The sequence below is a fragment of the Uranotaenia lowii genome, chromosome 3 (assembly GCF_029784155.1).
Source record: "Uranotaenia lowii strain MFRU-FL chromosome 3, ASM2978415v1, whole genome shotgun sequence".
Taxonomy (NCBI): domain Eukaryota; kingdom Metazoa; phylum Arthropoda; class Insecta; order Diptera; family Culicidae; genus Uranotaenia; species Uranotaenia lowii.
In genome coordinates this window covers 329,942,770-329,964,754 of record NC_073693.1, presented here as the reverse complement: position 1 = coordinate 329,964,754, position 21,985 = coordinate 329,942,770, and the positions used below count along the sequence as shown (strand labels likewise).

Genomic DNA, 21,985 nt, shown 5'->3' with positions numbered 1-21,985 from the left:
TTTTCGATTTTCGATTTTCGATTTTCGATTTTCGATTTTCGATTTTCGATTTTCGATTTTCGATTTTCGATTTTCGATTTTCGATTTTCGATTTTCGATTTTCGATTTTCGATTTTCGATTTTCGATTTTCGATTTTCGATTTTCGATTTTCGATTTTCGATTTTCGATTTTCGATTTTCGATTTTCGATTTTCGATTTTCGATTTTCGATTTTCGATTTTCGATTTTCGATTTTCGATTTTCGATTTTCGATTTTCGATTTTCGATTTTCGATTTTCGATTTTCGATTTTCGATTTTCGATTTTCGATTTTTGATTTTCGATTTTCGATTTTCGATTTTCGATTTTCGATTTTCGATTTTCGATTTTCGATTTTCGATTTTCGATTTTCGATTTTCGATTTTCGATTTTCGATTTTCGATTTTCGATTTTCGATTTTCGATTTTCGATTTTCGATTTTCGATTTTCGATTTTCGATTTTCGATTTTCGATTTTCGATTTTTTGATTTTTGATTTTTGATTTTCGATTTTCGATATTCGATATTCGATATTCGATATTCGATATTCGATTTTCGATTTTCGATTTTCGATTTTCGATTTTCGATTTTCGACATTCGACATTCGACATTCGACATTCGATATTCGATATTCGATATTCGATATTCGATATTCGATATTCGATATTCGATATTCGATATTCGATATTCGATATTCGATATTCGATATTCGATATTCGATATTCGATATTCGATATTCGATATTCGATATTCGATATTCGATATTCGATATTCGATATTCGATATTCGATATTCGATATTCGATATTCGATATTCGATATTCGATATTCGATATTCGATATTCGATATTCGATATTCGATATTCGATATTCGATATTCGATATTCGATATTCGATATTCGATATTCGATATTCGATATTCGATATTCGATATTCGATATTCGACATTCGATATTCGATATTCGATATTCAATATTCGATATTCGATATTCGATATTCGATATTCGATATTCGATATTCGATATTCGATATACGATATTCGATATTCGATATTCGATATTCGATATTCGATATTCGATATTCGATATTCGATATTCGATATTCGATATTCGATATTCGATATTCGATATTCGATATTCGATATTCGATATTCGATATTCGATATTCGATATTCGACATTCGATATTCGATATTTGATATTCAATATTCGATATTCGATATTCGATATTCTTAATTAAATTTTCGATTATCGATATCCGATATTCGATATTCGATATTCGATATTCAATATTCGATATTCGATATTCGATATTCGATATTTGATAGTCGATAATCGATATTCGATATTCGATATTCGGTATTCGATATTCATTGTTTGATATTCGATATTCTTTCGATGCGACGTTCATATATTCTATCTATCGTCTCATGTTGCTTAAGGTTTGAAATTTGAAATAAAATGATTACCTTTCATTATGTTTGCTTTCCTGCAGTTAATTTATTGAAATATTCAATTTTGATGAGTCGCAGGGCTTCCGATAATCGGCGCCGCCGATTGCATCACTCATAATTCGCATACCTACTACCTTCCTGGAGGCGCCGCGCTGCCGTCATCTGAGATCAGTAAGCAATCTGTTAACGAGGGGTCAGCTATAGCCTGGCTAGCTGTTCGGGATGCTGACAAGTCTTCGACAAATTACTTTTACTTTCAGCGACCATTTATGCGTCATAAATTCAATATAGCAGTCGCGAGTTTTTTTTATCGCGATAAAATCATGCCGTTATGATGATCGCCTTCCATAATTTCTTCTGCCTCCTCCCTCAGTAGACGATCGGCAAGAAAATACTAATCGGCAGCGAACGATTGTGATCAACATCATGTTAAGCTCTGAATCCTGTTTGAGCGCAAAAAGCCCGCCTTGATGTAATAGGAATTTATGTTTGAATTTACCTGTCAACAGTGCATGTTTTATGGAATTCTTTCATTGAACCATCTCTCCAGGCGTAAGGTTCCGTCAGTTGATTGAGTGCGTCTGCGTAAATGTGCCTCCCCGATGACACTAATAGCTTAGCGAGTCGCTCAACAACGGTCCTGCCTGAGGGGTTTTTATGTTTGTGACAGTAGACGTTTAACGACGAGTCGTATGCAGTTTGAGGAGATGTTGATGGTTTTTGATGGAAATTATACGGTATAGATTGGAAGAATTGTTAGCCAGTAAAACTTAGTGTCAGCCCTAGAGATATGATGATCTTAAATACATTGAAATAAAATGCAGTCAAATTTTAGATTGTAAAGGGTGATACGGTCAAAATTTGGTCAAAATCAGCTACTCGCACGCAAAGCTGGCAAAATCGCTAATAGTTGCCAAATCAACCGCTACAAATGTATCTAAATAAAGTGTTTGGGGAACATTTGTCGACAGCCAGGAAGTCAGGATCGTGGGGAAATCGAAAACCGGAAGCCGCTGAGACGACAAAGAGAGTTGCCGGTAGTTTCAAGCGAAACCCTAACCTCTCTCTCCGAGATGCCGCAAATAAGCTGGGTGTATCGTCTACCATGGCCGTAGGAACGGGGGGGGGTTTTGGGGGTTAAACCCCCCCCATGAGGGTCCAAAAAAGCAAGCGAGGTATTATACTCTACACTCCAAATTTTAAATTCATAATCAAATTATAATCAAGTGCTAAGTTATTCAAGAGTAACAATCTAGACTAAAACCTAATGCCAAAACCTCAAAAACCCATCGCAAGTTCAAAATTCAGCTACAGTTTCTCAAAATTTTCTCAATTGTTCATAGGATAAGGTTGCTAGAATTTTTCCATCACGTATCCGGGCCAGACAAATCCGTGCTGTTTTACATAAAAACCTTGCAAAATCCGGGTATTGGATTTCAAAATTGTCGACCAAAATTCGTGCAATATCCAATTTTTGTCAAAACCCAGAAATTATTCATCGACAATCAAGAAAAAAAAAACATGAAAAAACCTTCTATAATTTTTTTTTACCTTGCTCCAAAAATTTTGGACGCATAAATAAAAAAAATTAAAAAACAATTCAAGAATGAGAATGAGAATAAATCCAGGCAAAACCTTGGCTTTTCCAATGGAATCCGGCAACCGAGTCGAACCGATTTTTTTCCTAATTTTATATTCATTATCCAGGTCAATACCGTTAAAATCGGTCAATCTGGCAATCTTAGCATAGAAATTCAGGTCTGAATATAAATTTTTTAACTAAACCCATTTTGGAGGTTCATATTCCCATAAACAAAATGGAATTTCCATATAATTTCGTATTTCTGATTCTGTATCAAGTTTAGGATTCTTGATTTTTAGACCGAATAATCAGAAGAAATTAGGAATAAAAAGCTGTTTTGAAATCCTGGTTCAAATTCGGTTTTGCATTTCATATCAAATTTAAATCATGTGTTTTGAAAATCGTATGCATTTTCAACGTTTTGATATAAGAATATGAGGAAAAGAAAATTTTTGTTTTTTATTCAAATTCGTAGTTTTTAAACTTTATTCTAACACCAAATTTAAACATTTAAAGCTCCTTAAGTGGCGATCCAAAATTGAAAACTTAGATTCAGATTCATAATTTGAAATTCACATTCTAATTCAGATTTACAAAACAGATTAAAAATAAATCATAAAAATGATGAATTAGGATTAAACCAGAACTCAGATTTGAAATAATAGATTCATGATTGCGGGCTCTAAAACTTGGCTCATAAAATTCTTATCTGGAATTAAGATTCGGAAAAAGTACTTTTTGCACATTTCAGAAATCGTATAGAAATTCGGAAACAGATTCAAAGTTCAGTTTTTGAAATCAGGTTCAGAATTCAGGATTAGAATTCAGAAAAAGATTAAGCTTGTAAATGCGTTTTTCATCATAAAATCACAAATATAACGTTTTTTTTTTATCTTGATCACAGCACTTACTAATGATCCTTATTTTCCTTTTTTTTACGAATGATCGCCGAGAATCATCAATCGGAAAAGATCATAAATATAAAGTAGAATTTGAGTTAATTTGCTAAGCTTTGTTTTATGCAAAATATCCCAAATTATATTTAAAAAAAAATCATCCTTACGATTTTCAATATGGAATTGATTCTTTATGAAAAATATTCGCTGTATAAGAAATATGTACCCAATCTTTACCTAAAATATCTGCACCAAATCCTATTTTTTCTCGGTGAATTGTATAACATCATTGATATTGCAGTTTTTTAAGCCAATTTTCAAAATAAAATCATAAATTTAGTTCAAGTTTACATCAAGCAAATTTAATCCCGATATTTTTTATCTCTTACTGTCTGTTGGGAAAATTTGATTTATTTTCATCGAAGGTTAGAATCTTGGAACTTGCAAAAGAATTTGGAAGATTGAGCATGTTTGTTTTGAGTATAGAATATTTTTTAAAAAGAAATTGAAAGCTTCCCTAAAAAGAACTTATTTAATGCTCAAATCAAATAACTATGATCTACCAGACTCTTAAACAAATTCAAAAATATTAACCATCGTTGAAAACAAATTCCATATTTTGTTGCTAAAAGTTTCATTATAAAAATTTAGCTCACCTCTTAGGCTAAGAACCACTTTTCTGAAGTTACGATTTAATATGAAAACTATTAATGAGTACTTAAAAATTCATAATCATATAGATACAAACATAATTTGTTTTGATTTTTTTTGTATTCGTGAATTGTTGGGAAAAAAATCATAGGTAAAAATCAGTCATAAAACCCCCCCCATGAGTCGTTTCTTCCTACGGCCCTGTCGTCTACAACCGTGCATCGAGCCAAAAAACGAGCTGGACTATCGACTTTCAAGAAGGTAGTGACTCCAAATCGCGATAATTAACAAAATACGACGGCCAAAGCGCGATCCCGGAGGCTGTACATGACGATGCTGACGAAGTTTGACTGCGTGAACATTTTATTTGTTTTTTTAATAAACGATTTCACCGATTTACACGCGTTTTCCCTTGACCAAATTTTGACCGTATCACCCTTTAGGGATCAGTTTTCCAGTAGGCACTTGAAGCATTTGATTTCCACTGGCAATCTCACATTCTTTTCTCTTTTTCAACAATGTAGGCATTTATGAAATTCGACTTCTCATTTTGTTCCGTTAAGTAAGAAATTCGCAACAGATATGTTTAACATAGAAAATGGGCCAAACTTTTTCTCAATTTTTTTTGATATTTCACAACTAAGTTTCGATCGTTATACATAACAAATATTGGTGTAACATTGATGTTATAAAGAAAAAAAGGTTCCCTATAAGGATTTTTCTTGATTTTTTTTTGAAAATAAGAAATGAGACTTGAACCAAAGTAAAGATTCTTATGTCTGAATGTATTTCACCCTCATTTGACATCATTCGGAAATGAGTTATGAAACTGTAATAGAAATACGTTATTAATACATTGTGGACCAAATACGTGATATCCCGTTTTTCGCTTGCCGCAAGCGAACTGCTTCAAGAAGCATAACTCAAATATTTTAAATGAATTATTTAATTAATAATAAAAACACTATAAACACATGACTTTCAGTATCTCAACATTTTTAAGTTTGAAGAATTTGAGCCAGTGGTTTCTGAGATATGCAGTGCCGAATATCGGAGTTTCTCGGCTTAGAGTTCTACGCGCTCTTTAATGAATTAAAATCTAAAGATCGTTATGTAAATGTTGGACTCAATTTATATCAAATATTTATTTATGGATGACCGTATAAAATACAGGTTCTGCAAACCAGAAATCGAATTTAAAATATTACGAAATAAAGTTTGAAGAATTCGTCAACAGAGTTCTTAGTTTAAATCAGAGAGGAATAAGAGATTGCATCAAAAATAAATCAGAAGTAAGGATTGTGTGATATAACTATTGCCTTCATTAAGAATATTCAAAACCAAATAGAGATAATTATAATTTGTATTTTTTATCAGCTCTAGTTTATGATACCTTAAAAATCATAAAAAAAACAATTTAAAACATTTTAGACAAAAATGTAAGTATTTATAGGATTTAAAAAATATCAATTTTCCCATAGACTTTGAGTGAATTTTACTTCTGGGAAAAATTTATAGAAGTTTTCATCTTTAAAATCATTTCGAACCAAAATTAATCTTGGATGCTTTTTTGAAGCTTTTGTGAAAATGCTTTGCAGTCTTCAACGAAGTAGTTTGATAGATAGATTGAAATCTTTAGTACGTATAAACTACTAAACTGAAGACAACGCCCTTTTTCGGTATTAAATATGTAAGTTATGAAATGTATTTAATTTTCTAGAGATTGTAAAATTGCTATTTCAAAGCGTTGTTGTATATCTGAAACAAGATTATCGAGCCAAAATCTGTATCGTTTTTTTGCGGGAATTTACTGATTTGTGGCATTCTTCCTAATCATCTGTGTTATTGAACAAATGAAGGATAATAAATAGATTCAATCTTATATTCTGCTTTTCATGTATATTATTAACTCAATCTCAATCAGTTATCAATGATTGGTTAAGCCGCCGGTCGTGGCCTAGAGGATAGCGTTCCAGTCTTCTAAGCTAGAGTCCATGAGATCGAATCCCGATCACGGCACATATAGTACTCTTTCTGTGGTCTGGTGGTTTTAGCATTTGTTAGATGCTAGCCATAATATCCTTGAAAGATGTACGCCTTAGAGTTAAGTAAATTAGATCTCTTCAAAGAAACATGAAGTTTCACTGAGATCCTATATGTGTGTGTTCGTTAAAATTAAAAATTTAGTATGAGAGCTTAAAATTTTTCAAGAAAACCCACAAAAATAAAGTTCAAAAAGCTTCATACCTCAGAATCTGATTTCATGATCATATTTAAGATTTTCTTTTTAGAAATTGAAAAATCGAAACTGAAATTGATAATGAGAAAACGAATTTTTCGAATATTTCAGAAAAGTAGTATCAGTGTTTCATAATCAGTTTTAAATTCATAGCAATTATTAACAAACACTTTTGTCAAATGTTTGTTTTTTTTTTCGAATGTATAGTTGCAAAATAAGATTCATCAAAATTTTATTATGAGCCTAGCCTATGAAGAAGTTTAGGAAACAGTTTTGAACAATATTGAAGATTTTTTTTCTATTTTTTCTTCTCCAAAAATGTGTTTGTTATTTCATTCGAAAGATTCTTCAATGAGTCAATAATGGGTTATTTTCTAAACTACCAAATATACAAATTACGAAAATTGAGTTCATATAAATCTATGAGTTGAATAAAAGGACATTTAAATAGTTATATTGAGTAATATTGTTAAAAGTTTTCTCTATTCTTCGCTTATTTCATATGTTTACAAAATATCGCCAAACGGGGTATCATGCAAAAGCATGGTTAGATACAACATTTGCATACCACAACAGTCATTTAATTTTTATTTCAATATATTGTAAAAAAGTTATCATTGAATGATAGCAAATCGATGATGACATAGTTTTTAACATCGTGAAAGAGTTTTAAAAAGTGCTTTCATTATCCTATACCAGCACAGTTGGTGTAAAAATATTTTTCGGACAATCACCATTTTTTATTAAATATAGATTTTAATAATTCACCTACCTGTCTGGGGCAAAATGCAACAAATTGAAAATCAAAACTAAACCCATAAATCTCGTTTCCATATGCTGGGATATGATTGTTTTGCATTATGCTTTTGTTCACATTCAAATTTCATCCATCCTAAGATTCATTTTGATGATTTAAGCTAATAAAATATGTGAAGTATTTTTCACCCCTAAATATATGCAGCAAATTTACACTGTTTTCTTAAAAACATTTTTGATAGAAAAATGCAAAATTTAATTCGAAGCAAACCAAAAATTACTGCAATTGGTGCTTTATGCGTTATGACATCACAAATGTATCAAAAACTATAAATTTTCAAACTTGATTTTTATTAATAACAAAGTTTGTTGCAACTAACCCCTTTTTCTTAGTAGGGTGAAAATCGCATGTTTTTGAAAATTTAAAAATAACTGGTGAAATTAATAATTTTTCTGAATACGTCAATTTGGTGTCCTATCAACCTTAAAACTTTTGATGTACAACAGGTATGATTTTCTTTAGGCATTAAAATTTTAGAAACCGTTGAAGTTGAAAAGTGTTGCATTTTGCCCCAATTGATGGTACTTCTAATATTGTTCAATGAAATTCAAGAGGAGGATGAAATATTAAATATTAAAAAAAGAACACGAAAACACACAGGATTTCAATGAAACTCGATATTTTCTCGAAGAGATTTTTTTTTAACTTATCTCTAAGCGTACAACTTTCGAGGATATGATGGCTAGCATCTTACAAATGATAAAATCACCAACCCACAGAACGTGTACTACATTCAGAAAAATACCATTAGGTATGTCATAAGATTCTCTTATAAACTGGCATTATAAGAAAAATCATTGAATTTTATTAGATTGTCTTATGACGTGAATGATTTCTTTAGATGAACACCTACTTCAATGAGAGGTTGTTGCTTTTCATAAGAGCGTCTAATGGAAACAGAAAATGTTATGTTTGATGAAAATAACTCAAGATGATTGATGTTAAAAACATTTTATTTAGTTTCTAGCTAATTTGTTACATCATCATCACTATCAGCACCACACAAACACCCAATTCCAACAAAATTAATCTGCCACATCGGGTCCATTGACTTTTTACCTTTTCCGGTCAACATGCTGTAAAGTAAACAAAATATGTGTTTGAGTTTACAAATAATGTCAACGTTTACAAATAATAAACATACCATTTAGAATAAGAAAACCACTTTTATCTTTTAGGAAAACTATATTGGCTCAACTACTTTGATGCCTCGTATGACGATGAAAATTAATGACTGATAGAATTAATGTGTTCATTTTTTTTTACAATGCCACTTCTTCTATTTTTCATAAGAACTGGCTTTGAAAATTGGAAGAATTTCATAAGACTCTTATGAAAATCAATTTTACACTCTAAGAAGCGATTCAAAAGAGGCATCTTATAAAAATTATAATAAGAATTTGCATGAGTGTATGTATGCCGTGACCGAGATTCGATCTCATGACTGTTGGTTTAGAAGACTTGAATGCTATCATCTACGCCACGGGCTGCGGTAATATTGAAGACTCATTTTCAATTGTACCTTTGCCCTCTCTCCGCCCGGCCCCTCCATTTGCTCTATCAAAATAGACGAGTTTTCACCAGGAATTCACATTTCTTTTAATAGACTGATTTAAAAAAAAATTGTAAAGCACCCCTCCACCCCAAGGGCGAGGTCTAGGACCGCGCCTGATTCCCAGAGAAAAAAATGAGAAATGAGAAATCTGATATAGAAATGGTCACAGCTCATATATTTTCTCTGATATGCTGATTCTTTCATACTTTATCAAAGTCTTAGAACACTATTTGAAAAAGTATATTGTAAAACCGACCAATTTCTAGACCCGTTCAAGAGACATCTAAACATCAGTTTTAAGAATTGCCATTGGTACTCACTAACGAGCCTATAGTAAACAAAGAGACGAAATGTCACGATTGGAATCTTTGATTTTCTGTCAGTGTCATTCCAATCGAGCAAAACCAAGCAGTCTTAAAGGCATCTCTACAGTAGGGATGCAAGCTCATTATTTTGAAAGGGATCACTGGCGCCTCTTTGTTTACTATAGTCTCTTTAGTACTCACCATTAGAAATAGGTCTTTATTCTTCTTAAATAAAATGGGTATTTACTGCATAGCTTATTGTCTTGGAATTTTTTTTTGGGTATAATTCTTCTACATAAGTACATGGAATATAAGCTTTTCGACATAATCGGACAAAAGTAGTCAAAGTATGGAACAGAAACCTATAGATTTTCATTGTCATTAATAAAGATTTTTTGCTACTTCTATCGATTCAGACAGAAATTACAAGAAAATTGTACATTTCTTCTTACTATTCCCCGTTTTTTATTTCAATTTTTCTGCTTTTTTAACTTGCAGAATGAAGAAGTTCTGAGCTCAGAAAAAATGCATCCTATGTAGGTCGTAACAGTCATATCATTTCCTCGTTTAATAACTGACCCTATTAACTTTTCTACGGTCGAGCCAAATTCGACGCGGCCAAATCAACACCATCATATTATAATCTCGGCATGTGCCCAAACTAAGCACTAACCGAAAGGCCTAACGTTGTACCTATTTTTAGACCCAGACTATTTTTCTGCTTCGTTGATTCAGCCTTTGTTGTTTGTTTGTTTTTTTTTCTACTCTGTTGAATGTTTGATAGCTATTTTACACACTTTATTTTCGTTTCCGCTTTTCCTACTGTCCTCTACATAGTAAAACATCGATTTGCTACATATGTATGGCTATGTTTGTTCGGTTTTTGTTTTGATTATCGTCGTTCACATGCGTGACGACATACACCCTCGTTGGTTAGCTCTTTATGAAGATGTTTTGGATCATGTGCTTTACATTTACTTATGTATCTTTCCGTTTTCCATCGAAGGTTGTAAGTAAATCAAAAACCCGAACTCGATGAGTCTTTTACTGTTCTGATGGAAGAATTGTGAGCAGTTTGATTGGCGTTGAATTACAATGGCGTTTAAGCTCTCTACGATAAGAATACAAAAATAAGATATTTTTATAAGTGTCGCCCTACGCAAAGCATGCTCCGATTATTTTTTATTGTAAACAAGATTCATGACAAAATGTTGACCAACGTTTATTTGCTTCCCTATGTTTACAGTTTTGATAGCAGCCACGCTGATCATCGCAGTGTGCCATGCCGAAGACGATGGTGGTGGAGGAGGCATTCAAGCGCGGAAGATTTCGTCGCACAGCTCGATAAACTCCGCTTTGAGTAGTTCGGGTACTAAAGGTAACCGGGGTGGGTTCCGACGGTAATTTGATGGGGTTTTGATTTTCTAGGCGTTAGGATTGGAAATATTCAGTGATCTCTCGAAAGGTTCTCGTTTACAGGAAACTCCAGCAACAGGGTTGACAGTTAACAAGAAGAAAATCAAGAAGCAATCGGCTTCTGGAGACGACGACGATGATGATGATGACTTCCTCGACTTCTTCGGAGATGACGATGATGGGAGCGATGATGATGACGATGATGAGGAAGATGAAGAAGATGATGAAGAGGAGGAAGATGATGAAGAGGAAACGAGTACGGATAATGGCCGGCTATGGACACCGGATTTCAGTAAGATATCACAAACTCTTGGAGCGCTCAATACAGTGGGTAGATACATCGTGAACATGACCAAAGGACAGGAAGCTAGTCCATCGGTGAACTCGCTCAACAATGGTCCGAAAGAGAACATTCCGGATGCGATCCTCACACTTACTAAAACGGTTTTAGGGGCGAATGTTACGAAAACAATAGAACCCCTTATCAAGCGAGTAGGTGGTTCAGAAGTTGTGACTTCACCTGAAGTAACAACGACTTCAACAACTACGACTACTGCAGCTGCTAGTACTACAACAACTAGCACAACTCCAGCAAGTACAACGGCTCTTATTTCTCTGGATGTTGAGGCACCCCTGCTCGAAGTTCAGAAGAAGGAAGACGTCGAAGCAGCTGCACCATCGAGTTCGATGCAGAAGAAAAAGAAAAAGAAGAAGAACAAGGTTAAGCGAAAGGACCCGGCCCATGTAGAAACGACCAAGAAACCTGCACCAGTTAGTGAGTGTCTTTTCCATCAGTCTTTATAATCTTCTAACCATCCCAGTAACAAATATTTTTGAAATTTTTCAGCAAAAATCATCGAAACCAAGGCTGACGAAAATCGATGTGTCACTCCCGATGGCAGACCAGGACGTTGTGAAGATCTCAGTACCTGTCCAGGACTGTTGTTGGACTTGACCCATCTTCGAGAATCGCTATGTTTCAAGAGTCTTTTCGTCCCCGGAGTCTGCTGTCCTCTTCCAGCTAGTACTGTACTCACAACTCAGAAACCAACCAAGCGGCCTGTCCCTCACACGACTGCTCCAAGTTTAGTCCTAAGCCCGGTAGCGAAGCCCACAACCACAAAGCGACCACTTGTGCCGGTATTCACTGTAACAACTACCACGGAGCAGATCTTGTCAGCCACCTTGAAACCTCTGGCCGAGAACTTTGTCGACCCTGAAGACTGTGGACAGCAGGAATACTCTGCAGGACGTATCGTCGGGGGTATTGAAGCACCCGTCGGGCAGTGGCCTTGGATGGCAGCCATCTTCCTTCATGGACCGAAAAGAACAGAGTTCTGGTGTGGAGGATCCCTAGTGGGTACAAAGTACATTCTGACGGCTGCCCATTGTACCCGGGACTCCCGGCAGAGGCCTTTTGCTGCAAGGCAATTCACCGTCCGACTGGGTGACATTGATCTATCGACCGATGGTGAACCATCGGCACCGGTCACCTTCAAGGTTACCGAGGTACGAGCTCACCCGAAGTTCTCCCGTGTTGGATTCTACAACGACATCGCCATTCTGGTGTTGGATCGACCGGTTCGGAAGTCTAAGTACGTGATTCCGGTGTGTCTACCCAAGAGTAATCTACCTTCCAAGGAACGAATGGCCGGTAAGTTAAACATCTTAACTGGTTTGAAATAGGTCTTTAACCTTCAATTCAATTTTTCAGGTCGCCGCGCAACCGTTGTTGGTTGGGGTACGACCTATTACGGGGGTAAGGAGTCAACGAAGCAGCAGCAGGCAACACTACCGGTGTGGCGTAACGAGGACTGTAACCATGCGTACTTCCAGCCGATTACGGATAACTTCCTGTGTGCTGGATTTTCGGAGGGCGGCGTCGATGCCTGTCAGGGGGATTCGGGTGGGCCGTTGATGATGCTGGTGGAGGCTCGCTGGACCCAGGTCGGGGTGGTTTCGTTCGGGAATAAGTGTGGAGAACCGGGTTATCCGGGGGTGTATACCCGGGTTAGCGAGTATATGGAGTGGATACGGGAGAACACCAAGAAGTGAGGGGGGGTTCAGTTGACAAGAGGTGAACAAATATGGGCATGAATGTAGCGTACGTTAGGTCATAGAATTTTGAATCATGGTGGGCGCTATCTGTTTAAGGAGAAATGGTTAAAGAACGAAACCTCAAGTGTCTTTAACAGTTGAAGAAAAGACAATTAATGTTGGTTGAGTTACCGAAGAAAGTTATGTGAAATTTTTTTAGAATGTATTAATTCCAATCCAATACAGGTACTGATAAATCAGTGCAAGTATGTAAGAGTAAAAGGTTCGAGGTAATGTTTTCTACATCCACCTCCAATGTTTGACATACCTTTAAAAAAAAAAAAATAGGCATAACTTCATGACTTACAAACTTCTTTAAAATTAATCTTAGATTTTTTTAAGCGAAGAATGAGCTCCGTCAATTGTAGAATGTAGCGTAAAGGTTTAAAAGGGTTTTGTTTGAGAATTTTCGTTTTTTCATTCGTTTTACAATTTTGCTGCATAAAGCAAAATTGAACAACCTTTATAATGTGAGTTTTTGAAAACCAACTGTATTTGTTCCGTAACAGGAAGGATTATTTGATAGTTTCTTAGTTGCATTGTAAAGCAAAATATGTTACTTATTTTTCAATTGATTTCAAATTATGGAAAGGTAGAAACAACTAGCTTTTTTCAATATTTCAAAGAACTCCAATTCGACCTGAATTTTGATGGCAACTTGAAATCATAGCTCTATTATCCAAGGGCGAAGTTTTTGCAGAACCATTTGTTTTACAATTTTACTTTACTTTTCAAGTTGTTTTTTTTTATCGAGCAAAATCATCCCCAGCAAACATTTTTGTATGTATGTTTTTCAACAAAATTTATTATACGTTCCGTATACATTATAGAATCATCACATAAAATTCGAAAAAACAGCATTTATCTACCAAAGTGGAGGCGATATACATACAGATTTATTAACTTCTGGCTTAAACGATAAGAACTATTCAAATTGGACGAAATTCAAAACCTTATTCGTACACCCTGAAAGTATGCGAGAGAGCGCAAGTTTTGCTCTCAATGCATTGCCAGCAACAATATTTGCTGCTTCTCTCATTGGACAATTTTTCTAAACGGACCATCTATTTTTTAGCTATGATAAGTGTTGAAAAATAGAACATAAAGATTCTTTTCGTAGCGTTTCTTTATTATTTTTTTTAAATCTTTGTCGTTTTTCAGTTTTACACTATTAACCCGTTTTTAGAAAAAAAAATTAAGTCTAATCCATATATCAAAGTAGAATTTGCCTTGCACAATCTGATCCATTTTTCCAATTTAGATCGTGTAAATTTATAGTAAATTAGCACTTTTAATTGGCTTCGGAAATTCTCGGGATATTTTGCGTTTCCCGGGACTCAGGAATTCCCGATTTTTTTATTCCCGGGAATTACCAGGTAGACACTCTACTCAAGAATCGAGTGTTTCTCAGCTCGCACCCAATTCTCTGTTGGAAAGAAATGATTCAAATCTGTAAGTAAAAATCTGATCTATGAATTTGCGTTGAAAAATTAGGAACGTTATGTGCATTTGAATTATGGCTTTGTTGTTTTCTCACGAAAAAACATGAAGACACCCGGTGCAAATTGTATTTGGCATCTTACTTGGAATAATGCTTTTAAATCAATATCAAAGCATTGAAATAAGGCCAATCTTTCAACTATTTCAACTTAGCGTTTAAGTCTTCTAAGCCAACGGCCACGAGATCGATTCCCGGTTACGGCATCCACACAGTGAGCGAAACAAGAATGGAACCACTAAGTGTTTTGCTTGTAAAAATATGAATGATTGAAATTCGTCAAAATTTTCTTCGACAATTCATTCTTATTTGTTCAACGGATACATTAAGGCATAAGTTTACTTTAAATTGAATGAAGCAATTGGCAGGGGATTTAAAATATGAAAAAAATGTGCAAACTAAGAGTAATCATTATAAATTTCTACAAAAATCAATATCTATACATATAAAAATGAATGTTTATCTGTCTGTCTGTTCCCTATAGACTATAGACTCGAAAACCACTGAACCAATCAATGTGAAATTTGGTATGCAAAAGTTTTTGGGGTCGGAGTTGGTTTCTAAAATACTTTCAGAGGTCTCCGACTTTAATATATATACTTTAATATTATACAATTTGAACAATTTTCAGAAACTACTAAACCAAAGCCGGGAATGGTTTTTATACTACTTTTTGACTCCTTAGAAACCAAAAAGAGAGGGCTCCCATACAAAATTAACAGAAATTAGACAAAATTTGGTCAATTTTTGAAAACTACTGAACTGATCAAAGTGAAATTTGGTGTGTAGCCGTTTTCAAGACCGAGAATGTTTTTTTTATACAATTTTCAAACCTCTCCAAATCCGAAAAGAGGCGGCTCTCATACAAAATTAACAGAAATATGACAAATTTCAAACATTTTTTGGAAACTACTGAACCGATTAATGTTTAATTTGGTGTGTAGCCGTTTTCAAGTGCAAGGTTTAGAAAATACTTTCAAACTCTTTAAAAGTTCAAGAAAGAGGGGGGCTCCCATATAAAATCAACAAATTTTGACAAAATTAAACAAACTTCGAAGGATTTTTGTTAAAAATTGATAAACGTAAGCTTTTTGACGTAATGATATGATCTAACGAATTGACAAATAAGTTTTAACAAAATTTGGTGATATTTTGAAAAGATAGACGTTTCCTATTTTCATTAATGAAAGCTCTTATTTTAAATAAATGTAACATATATATCATCAGAAAAACCAATGTTTTAGTGTTTTCATAAAATTTGGCATACTTTTGATTTTGTACAAATTTCCCTATATTTAGATACTCCTCCTACGTCAAATGCGACGTTTTTTTTATTTCAAGGGTTTATTCATTGTATTGAAGATCCCTCTTATTTATTTTCTTAATTTACGTTGAAGTTACTTTGATACTCAAAACAATCTAGAAGCTCGTATGACATGAAAAATAGTTCGCTTTTGAATAATGTTTAAATTAAATTTAACAAAAAAGTTTATTTTAATTATAATAATTTTACCGATCTTAATTTTTCCATGAAAGGGGTAGCAAATCACACCGGGTCTGCTTGTCATTTATTAAAGTTTTCTGTGGAAATGTTAATATCAACCCTTTAATGCATAGTGTTGTTTTAAAACAACACTCATCAAAATCCAAATATCTCGGAAAACCCAGGATATTTTTAAGTGATGTACTGACAAACAGTATTCTAGAAATTTAATGACATCAGGTCATGGTATTTTTATCACGATATTTTAATGCATGTGTGAGATATCCAACAAACTATTCCGCAAAATTGCAAAAATCAAGTTTATTTAATTTTTGAAAAAAGCAGTTTATACAAAATTGCTGTTTTTTCTTAAGAACTCTAACAAATTTTCTATTTCAATCAACCACAAACACCTTACTGCATCCAGCAGGGTTTGGATGAAATTTGCAAAATAGAATTAAAATGAATACCTAAAGAATTTTTAAAATTATTTTTCAACTTTGATTAGCCATAACTTTTATAATACTCAAAATAACGACTTCAAACCTGTTCAGTTGTGTTAATATGTTGTTATTTCAACGAATCATAACTGCTATTCTCATTTTGAAAAAGAAATGCATTAAAGGGTTAATGCTTCTACGACCTTTTTTAAAAAAACTGCGTTTCAGGCGTTTTAAAGTATTCCAACAGTTTCGAAGGGGATTTTAAGAGATTTTTCTATAGCACTAAGGAATTCAACACTTGAGCTTAGATATGTTATTAATCTGCTTATTTATAGGGTTGCCAGAATTTTTTCAGCACGTATCCGGGCCGGAAAAACCGGACAATTTTTTTTTATAAAATCCGGGCACTTCATTTCTAAATTGACGACCTAAAATCCAGGGAAATTTTGGTCAAAACCTAGAAATTACTCAAGAAAAATCAAGATGAAAAAAATAATTTTTCATCCAAATCCATTGACAGATTTTAAATCCTATATAGGGCTTCCAAAAAAAACATTTGTCAATGAACATACTTAAATTGAAAAAAAAAACATTTCATGATTATTTTTGCAATACCAAAAAAAAGTGGAGGTGAGCAGAAACTTCGGTGATGGTAAATTCTTGAGCTGGTGAGTTTTTGAAAATCCAGAAAAGCTTCCTTCTGGTTGGAAATTACCTTGAAATGATGAAAAGGGACTGCCGCAAAAAATGACATTGTTCCCATATGTTTTTCCGATGCCTTTTGGGTCATCAAGCATCAGTGTAAAATTTTAGAAGGTTTGGTTGATTCCTGAGTTAGCGCAACGCGTTTGAATTTTGCATGGTAATTTGTATGGTAGATGAAATTTTTACACTTTAAATCATCCAGAAAATTCAAATAAGCCTGAAATGAAGTTGGTCTTTGATTTTTGGTTTTGACTGTTCTTAGGCTTCAATTTTGCTACGCTAAGCATTTCATGAAAATGGTTAACCATTTTAAAATAAAACATCTGAATCCATTGAAAAGTATTTAAAAATGGCAGACTTCGCTCACTAGAACACTAAGTAAATTCGTGAAAGGTTTTTGCAAAGGATATATAAATCAATAATTTATCTGGCTGTGAAAAGTGGTTTTTTGAGATTTTTATTCTCATCCTACAGTTACACAGCTTTCGAAAATACAGTCATAAACGCTAAAATTAAAAAAAAAAATCAATTTTGAAAACAAAACTTTTGTATAGCATCGAATATCTTTTCTGGGGTACAAGTTAGGTTCATGCTTCGTACACTTGAATTGTACTGCAAGAATCGAGGAATTTTTTTTTTAAGTGATATATATTTTTTAACTTCCAGTTCAACTCTGGCGATTTCTGAATGAAAAACTTTGTTTTCTCATACAACTTTCCATTCAAAATTAAAACTTGTTGCGCTGATTCAAGACTGGATGGATCGCTTTCACTTTTTTTTTCCTATTTCTGGCATCAAAAACAACCAAAAAATGTTATGGGAAATGTAAATTTTTTTTTTTAAATGTGCCTACATCTACCCGGAAAATCAATATTGAGACATATTTGGTTTGAATTACGAGATGGTGATTTTTTTATTACTAATGATCCTAGGCTAAGCCTTTCATCTGAGTCTGATCTTAAAAAACATCTACCACATTTTAATTTGTAGTAAAAATTTCTTAACACTAGCTTTAATTTGGTTTCTAGACATATTAAAGTTGATTTCTTCTACATATGCGTTGTAAAGTGCCATCATCCTGTACATTGGTGCTGCCTACGACTTGAAAATGAAACAATCAAAGTTTTTGAATTTCAGTTTGTATTAACTGATTTGAAATTAACCGAGAACGTTTGTAACTTCATTTCAAGTTATAGTCATGATGAAATTATCTGATTGATAAAGTACTAAATATAGCTCAATTGTTAAATTCCTTTGTGCTAGAGGAAAATCTTTCGAAAAACCCCTCCAAAACCTTTGAAATACTAGAAAAGCCTAAAATGCCGTTATCTATTCAAAAAGGTCTCAGAAGCATTATTTTGAACTTTTCCATAGAAAATTTGGGGAAATAATATTGATTTTTTGTAAAAAATCATAAGTTCTACTTTTCTTGTTTTGCACTTTTTATTTTTTCATATTTTTGGTCCTCAACGCCAATTGCTTCATAAAAAAAGTAATCTTATGCTTCATTTTTTTGCTTCAATTTGAAACGAATTGTACAAGAAAATTTTGACGAATTTCAATCATTCATATTTTAACCAGCTAAACGCATAGTAGTGACTGTTCTTATTTCGTTCACTGTAGAACACATTCTGTGGGTTGGTGGTTTTAGCATTTGTAAGATGCTAGCCATCAAATCTTCGAAAGATGTGGGCTTAGTGTAAAGTAAAAGGAATCTCTTCGAGGAAACGTCAAGTTCTATTAAGATCCTAAAGGTATGTGTTTTTGTTCGTTTAAAAAAAAACACTGGCACATTTGATCTGCCTTTATTGGTTACCTTCGAGAACTGTTTGTCTCATTTAATTTCAACTTCAAAAAATCAACCAGATCCGGATTCGAATTTGATATCTTGGATCGCTTTGTTGAACAGTTTGCTGCATATGAGTCGCTTTGAAGAAAATTGTTACAAAAATCAAATTATAATACCCTCTTAGCTCGAATAAATTTCAGGTTAATTTTTGATTGAAAAAAAAATTTCGTGACAATGTTGAAAAACTATGATATTAGACATTGAATTGCTATTATTTTCAATTTTCTGTGAATTTCTAAATAAATTTTGACCAAGTTTGTTTTGGATTAAGCGATCACTGTGCATCAACGGGAGGGGATGTTGTTTTTGTTCCGTAAAAATATTCGAAACAACTGCTGCCGAATTCGAGAGAAATGCAGAATAAATTTTCAAAATTTCAAAACTTTTGATTTTGTTTTTCGCTTCCATTGACTATGGTTTCCAAATGAGCGAGTAAGATTCATTCATAAAAAAATAAAATTTGAAACAAACAAAAACCGAAGTAAACAAGTGAAAGCATATCAATCCGGTTGTGAATTTGGAAAAGGACGAATGCGCCAAATGTAAAAAAATTGAGTTATTAGCTGGGTCAAAACGTACGTTTGGAGATCTACATTTTGATAGTACAAAGTTATCTGAAGGATATTTGGTTTTCTAGAAAATGAGAAAACAAAACAACATTTTTGCTGGAAGCTTATGGAGCTGACAAACTTCGAACGCGTTTCTCTCGAAACAGTGATGTATTCAAAATTTTTTTTTTGACATTTCGGACTTTTGACTCCTTGAAAACAATGCAATACCATGTTGTGCTTCCCTACACCATATTATTAACGGAGTCTGTGTTTTACAATATCAACGAGTTTATTTGGCCCGATGTTGTGTTAGCTCAACGCGTGTTTTTAGACACGGCCAATCTAAGGAACTCTGAAAATGCCACATTTTGGAGCGAAGGCCACAATATGGAGCATTTCAATCAATAGTTTGAAAGGATTTTTCTCAAATACTCCACAGTTTTAAATCCAAAAAATAATTTTACTGTATTCCAGGCTAGTAAGCAAACATATTTGTCGAAGGACATTCATAAGTGCCCTCTGTTATGACCACTGAGCTTGAAGGCTTAATACATCAATAGTTCTCTTCATACCAGAGCGTTTCGAATGTTTATAAACCATTTCAAAGTGACTAAAGAACTCTTCTTGCTTTTTTAAGTCTTCACCATAATGAACATTCCACATTTTTAGATTTAAAGTTTGTTTTTACTTAATGCATGCATAAGAAACCGATCGAAAACTGCTTGTTCCCGAAAACTTTCAAACAAAACCCCAACACACTAGCTCTACGCTTAGAATTAAGTAGCTTTTTACTCAAAAAAGTACCATATATAACAATGAGAATATTACCGTGAAAAACTGAGATAACAATTGTAAAACGAGAGGGTTACCAAAACATCCGCCCTACCAGGATATCGCCATAGCAGGAGTTAACCGTTAATAAGATACAAACAGATGTGATAGAAATTAGAAAAAAAACAACAACAAGCCGAAACATTATTATTTAAACGAGTATTTTGTATATAATTTATTTTTCTCTTCCTTCTTACATATCGTTCGGTTGAAACAATAATATCAGCGCTTACCTAATTTATGTAACTTATAGACAACGGTTTGCTTCTTTTGCCTTACATCTTCTTTTACATGATACAGGAAGTGTTCGAAAGGAAAGTCTTAGCGAGTAAAAAATTTACAACTGCAAATTTTGTTTCTACTACTGTGTTCTATCTGTGTTTTAATTTTTTTTCTTCCTTTCCTCGTTTATCGTTTCATTCGTGAATTTTGTTCCCCGATCTTCTAGTTTTATATGTATAACACGTGTAATAAAATGTATTTTCCTTCTGTTCATCTGCTGTTTCTGTGTATGCGCGCTAGTGTTTTTCCTTCTTCCTTTAGTTGGTATCTAATAAAATATTGTACAGAAAAACAACGGATTTTTATTTACGTACATGTACCACTGATTGTTTGTTGTATTCATATCTTGTTTCTTTTTTTCTCTCTGGTGAACTTTATAGACAGTTACATATTCCAGTAGGCTATGTTTTTCTTTGTGGTTGTTGTTGTGGGTGTTGTGCTACTATTTGGTATTTAACGTCTTTTTTCTGTATATCAAAATTTTTATTTTTTGAATTCGACTGAAAGTAATAAGAATCAATAGAAAAATATCTTCGAAAAGTTTTGAAAGCATAAAAATAGTTACATTTATTCAAAGACATAAAAATTTAGGAAAACAACAACAAAGTAGGCACGTTTTTTTTTCGAAAAAACGAACTTAAAAATTGAGCTTTCTGTCTCTAGGGAGACGCACTTTTTGTTTTGGTGAAGTGTTTTTTTAACCATTTCACAGCCTACTTAGTTTGGATCCATATAAGATCAATCTCTGTCAAAGTGACCAAGAAGATTTAATCGCTTTAAAACTGATGACATTTTAAAAACTGCAAAATCTAACGAAACATGAAGACATTTTCTTTCCATTTGAATTATGTACACACTAAAAAAACAATTCATTCTTCACTACTTACAAACTACGCGCGTTATCACGTGAAATGTTAGGATTACTATAATTTTGTCTGTTTGACTTAAATTTTTAACTGCTTCGTGACAAAAGTGTGATTGAACGAAATGTGCGCCCTAAGGACTGACTTTATGGTTTTGGCATTGCGTTTGTCAACGATTTTAATTTTTGTTCTGCTCTAACTCTTCATTTTCAAGGATTAAACTTTTGATATTTTCTTCCTCCATTCGGGTTTAAACGTGTATAAAAATTCCACTTGTGGTTATCTTTTATTTTTTTAATTTATTCGTTTAAATCGATAGTAGCTGATAGGAAATTTACAGTACAACAGAAAGAGGTAACAAAAATATACGTAACGAGTTCATATACCATCTAGTCGATTCTCAACTTTCACGCCTATTTGCCGGACATTTTGGTGATCCCATCTTTTTTTTTTTT

At 33.5% G+C, this 21,985-nt stretch overlaps 1 protein-coding gene across 1 annotated transcript in view; it reads left to right on the top strand.

Annotated features, from left to right (window-relative positions):
* The window catches only part of LOC129755313 (uncharacterized), an 85,208-nt gene extending 64,061 nt beyond the window's left edge, over positions 1–21,147 (top strand). The window contains exons 3-6 of the mRNA XM_055751745.1: positions 10,759–10,890; positions 10,978–11,703; positions 11,776–12,582; positions 12,643–21,147. Of these exons, the coding sequence (XP_055607720.1) occupies positions 10,759–10,890; positions 10,978–11,703; positions 11,776–12,582; positions 12,643–12,983 (2,006 nt within the window). The 3' untranslated portion in view covers positions 12,984–21,147. The remainder of the gene's footprint in view (positions 1–10,758; positions 10,891–10,977; positions 11,704–11,775; positions 12,583–12,642) is intronic.
* The last annotated feature ends 838 nt before the right edge of the window (positions 21,148–21,985 follow it).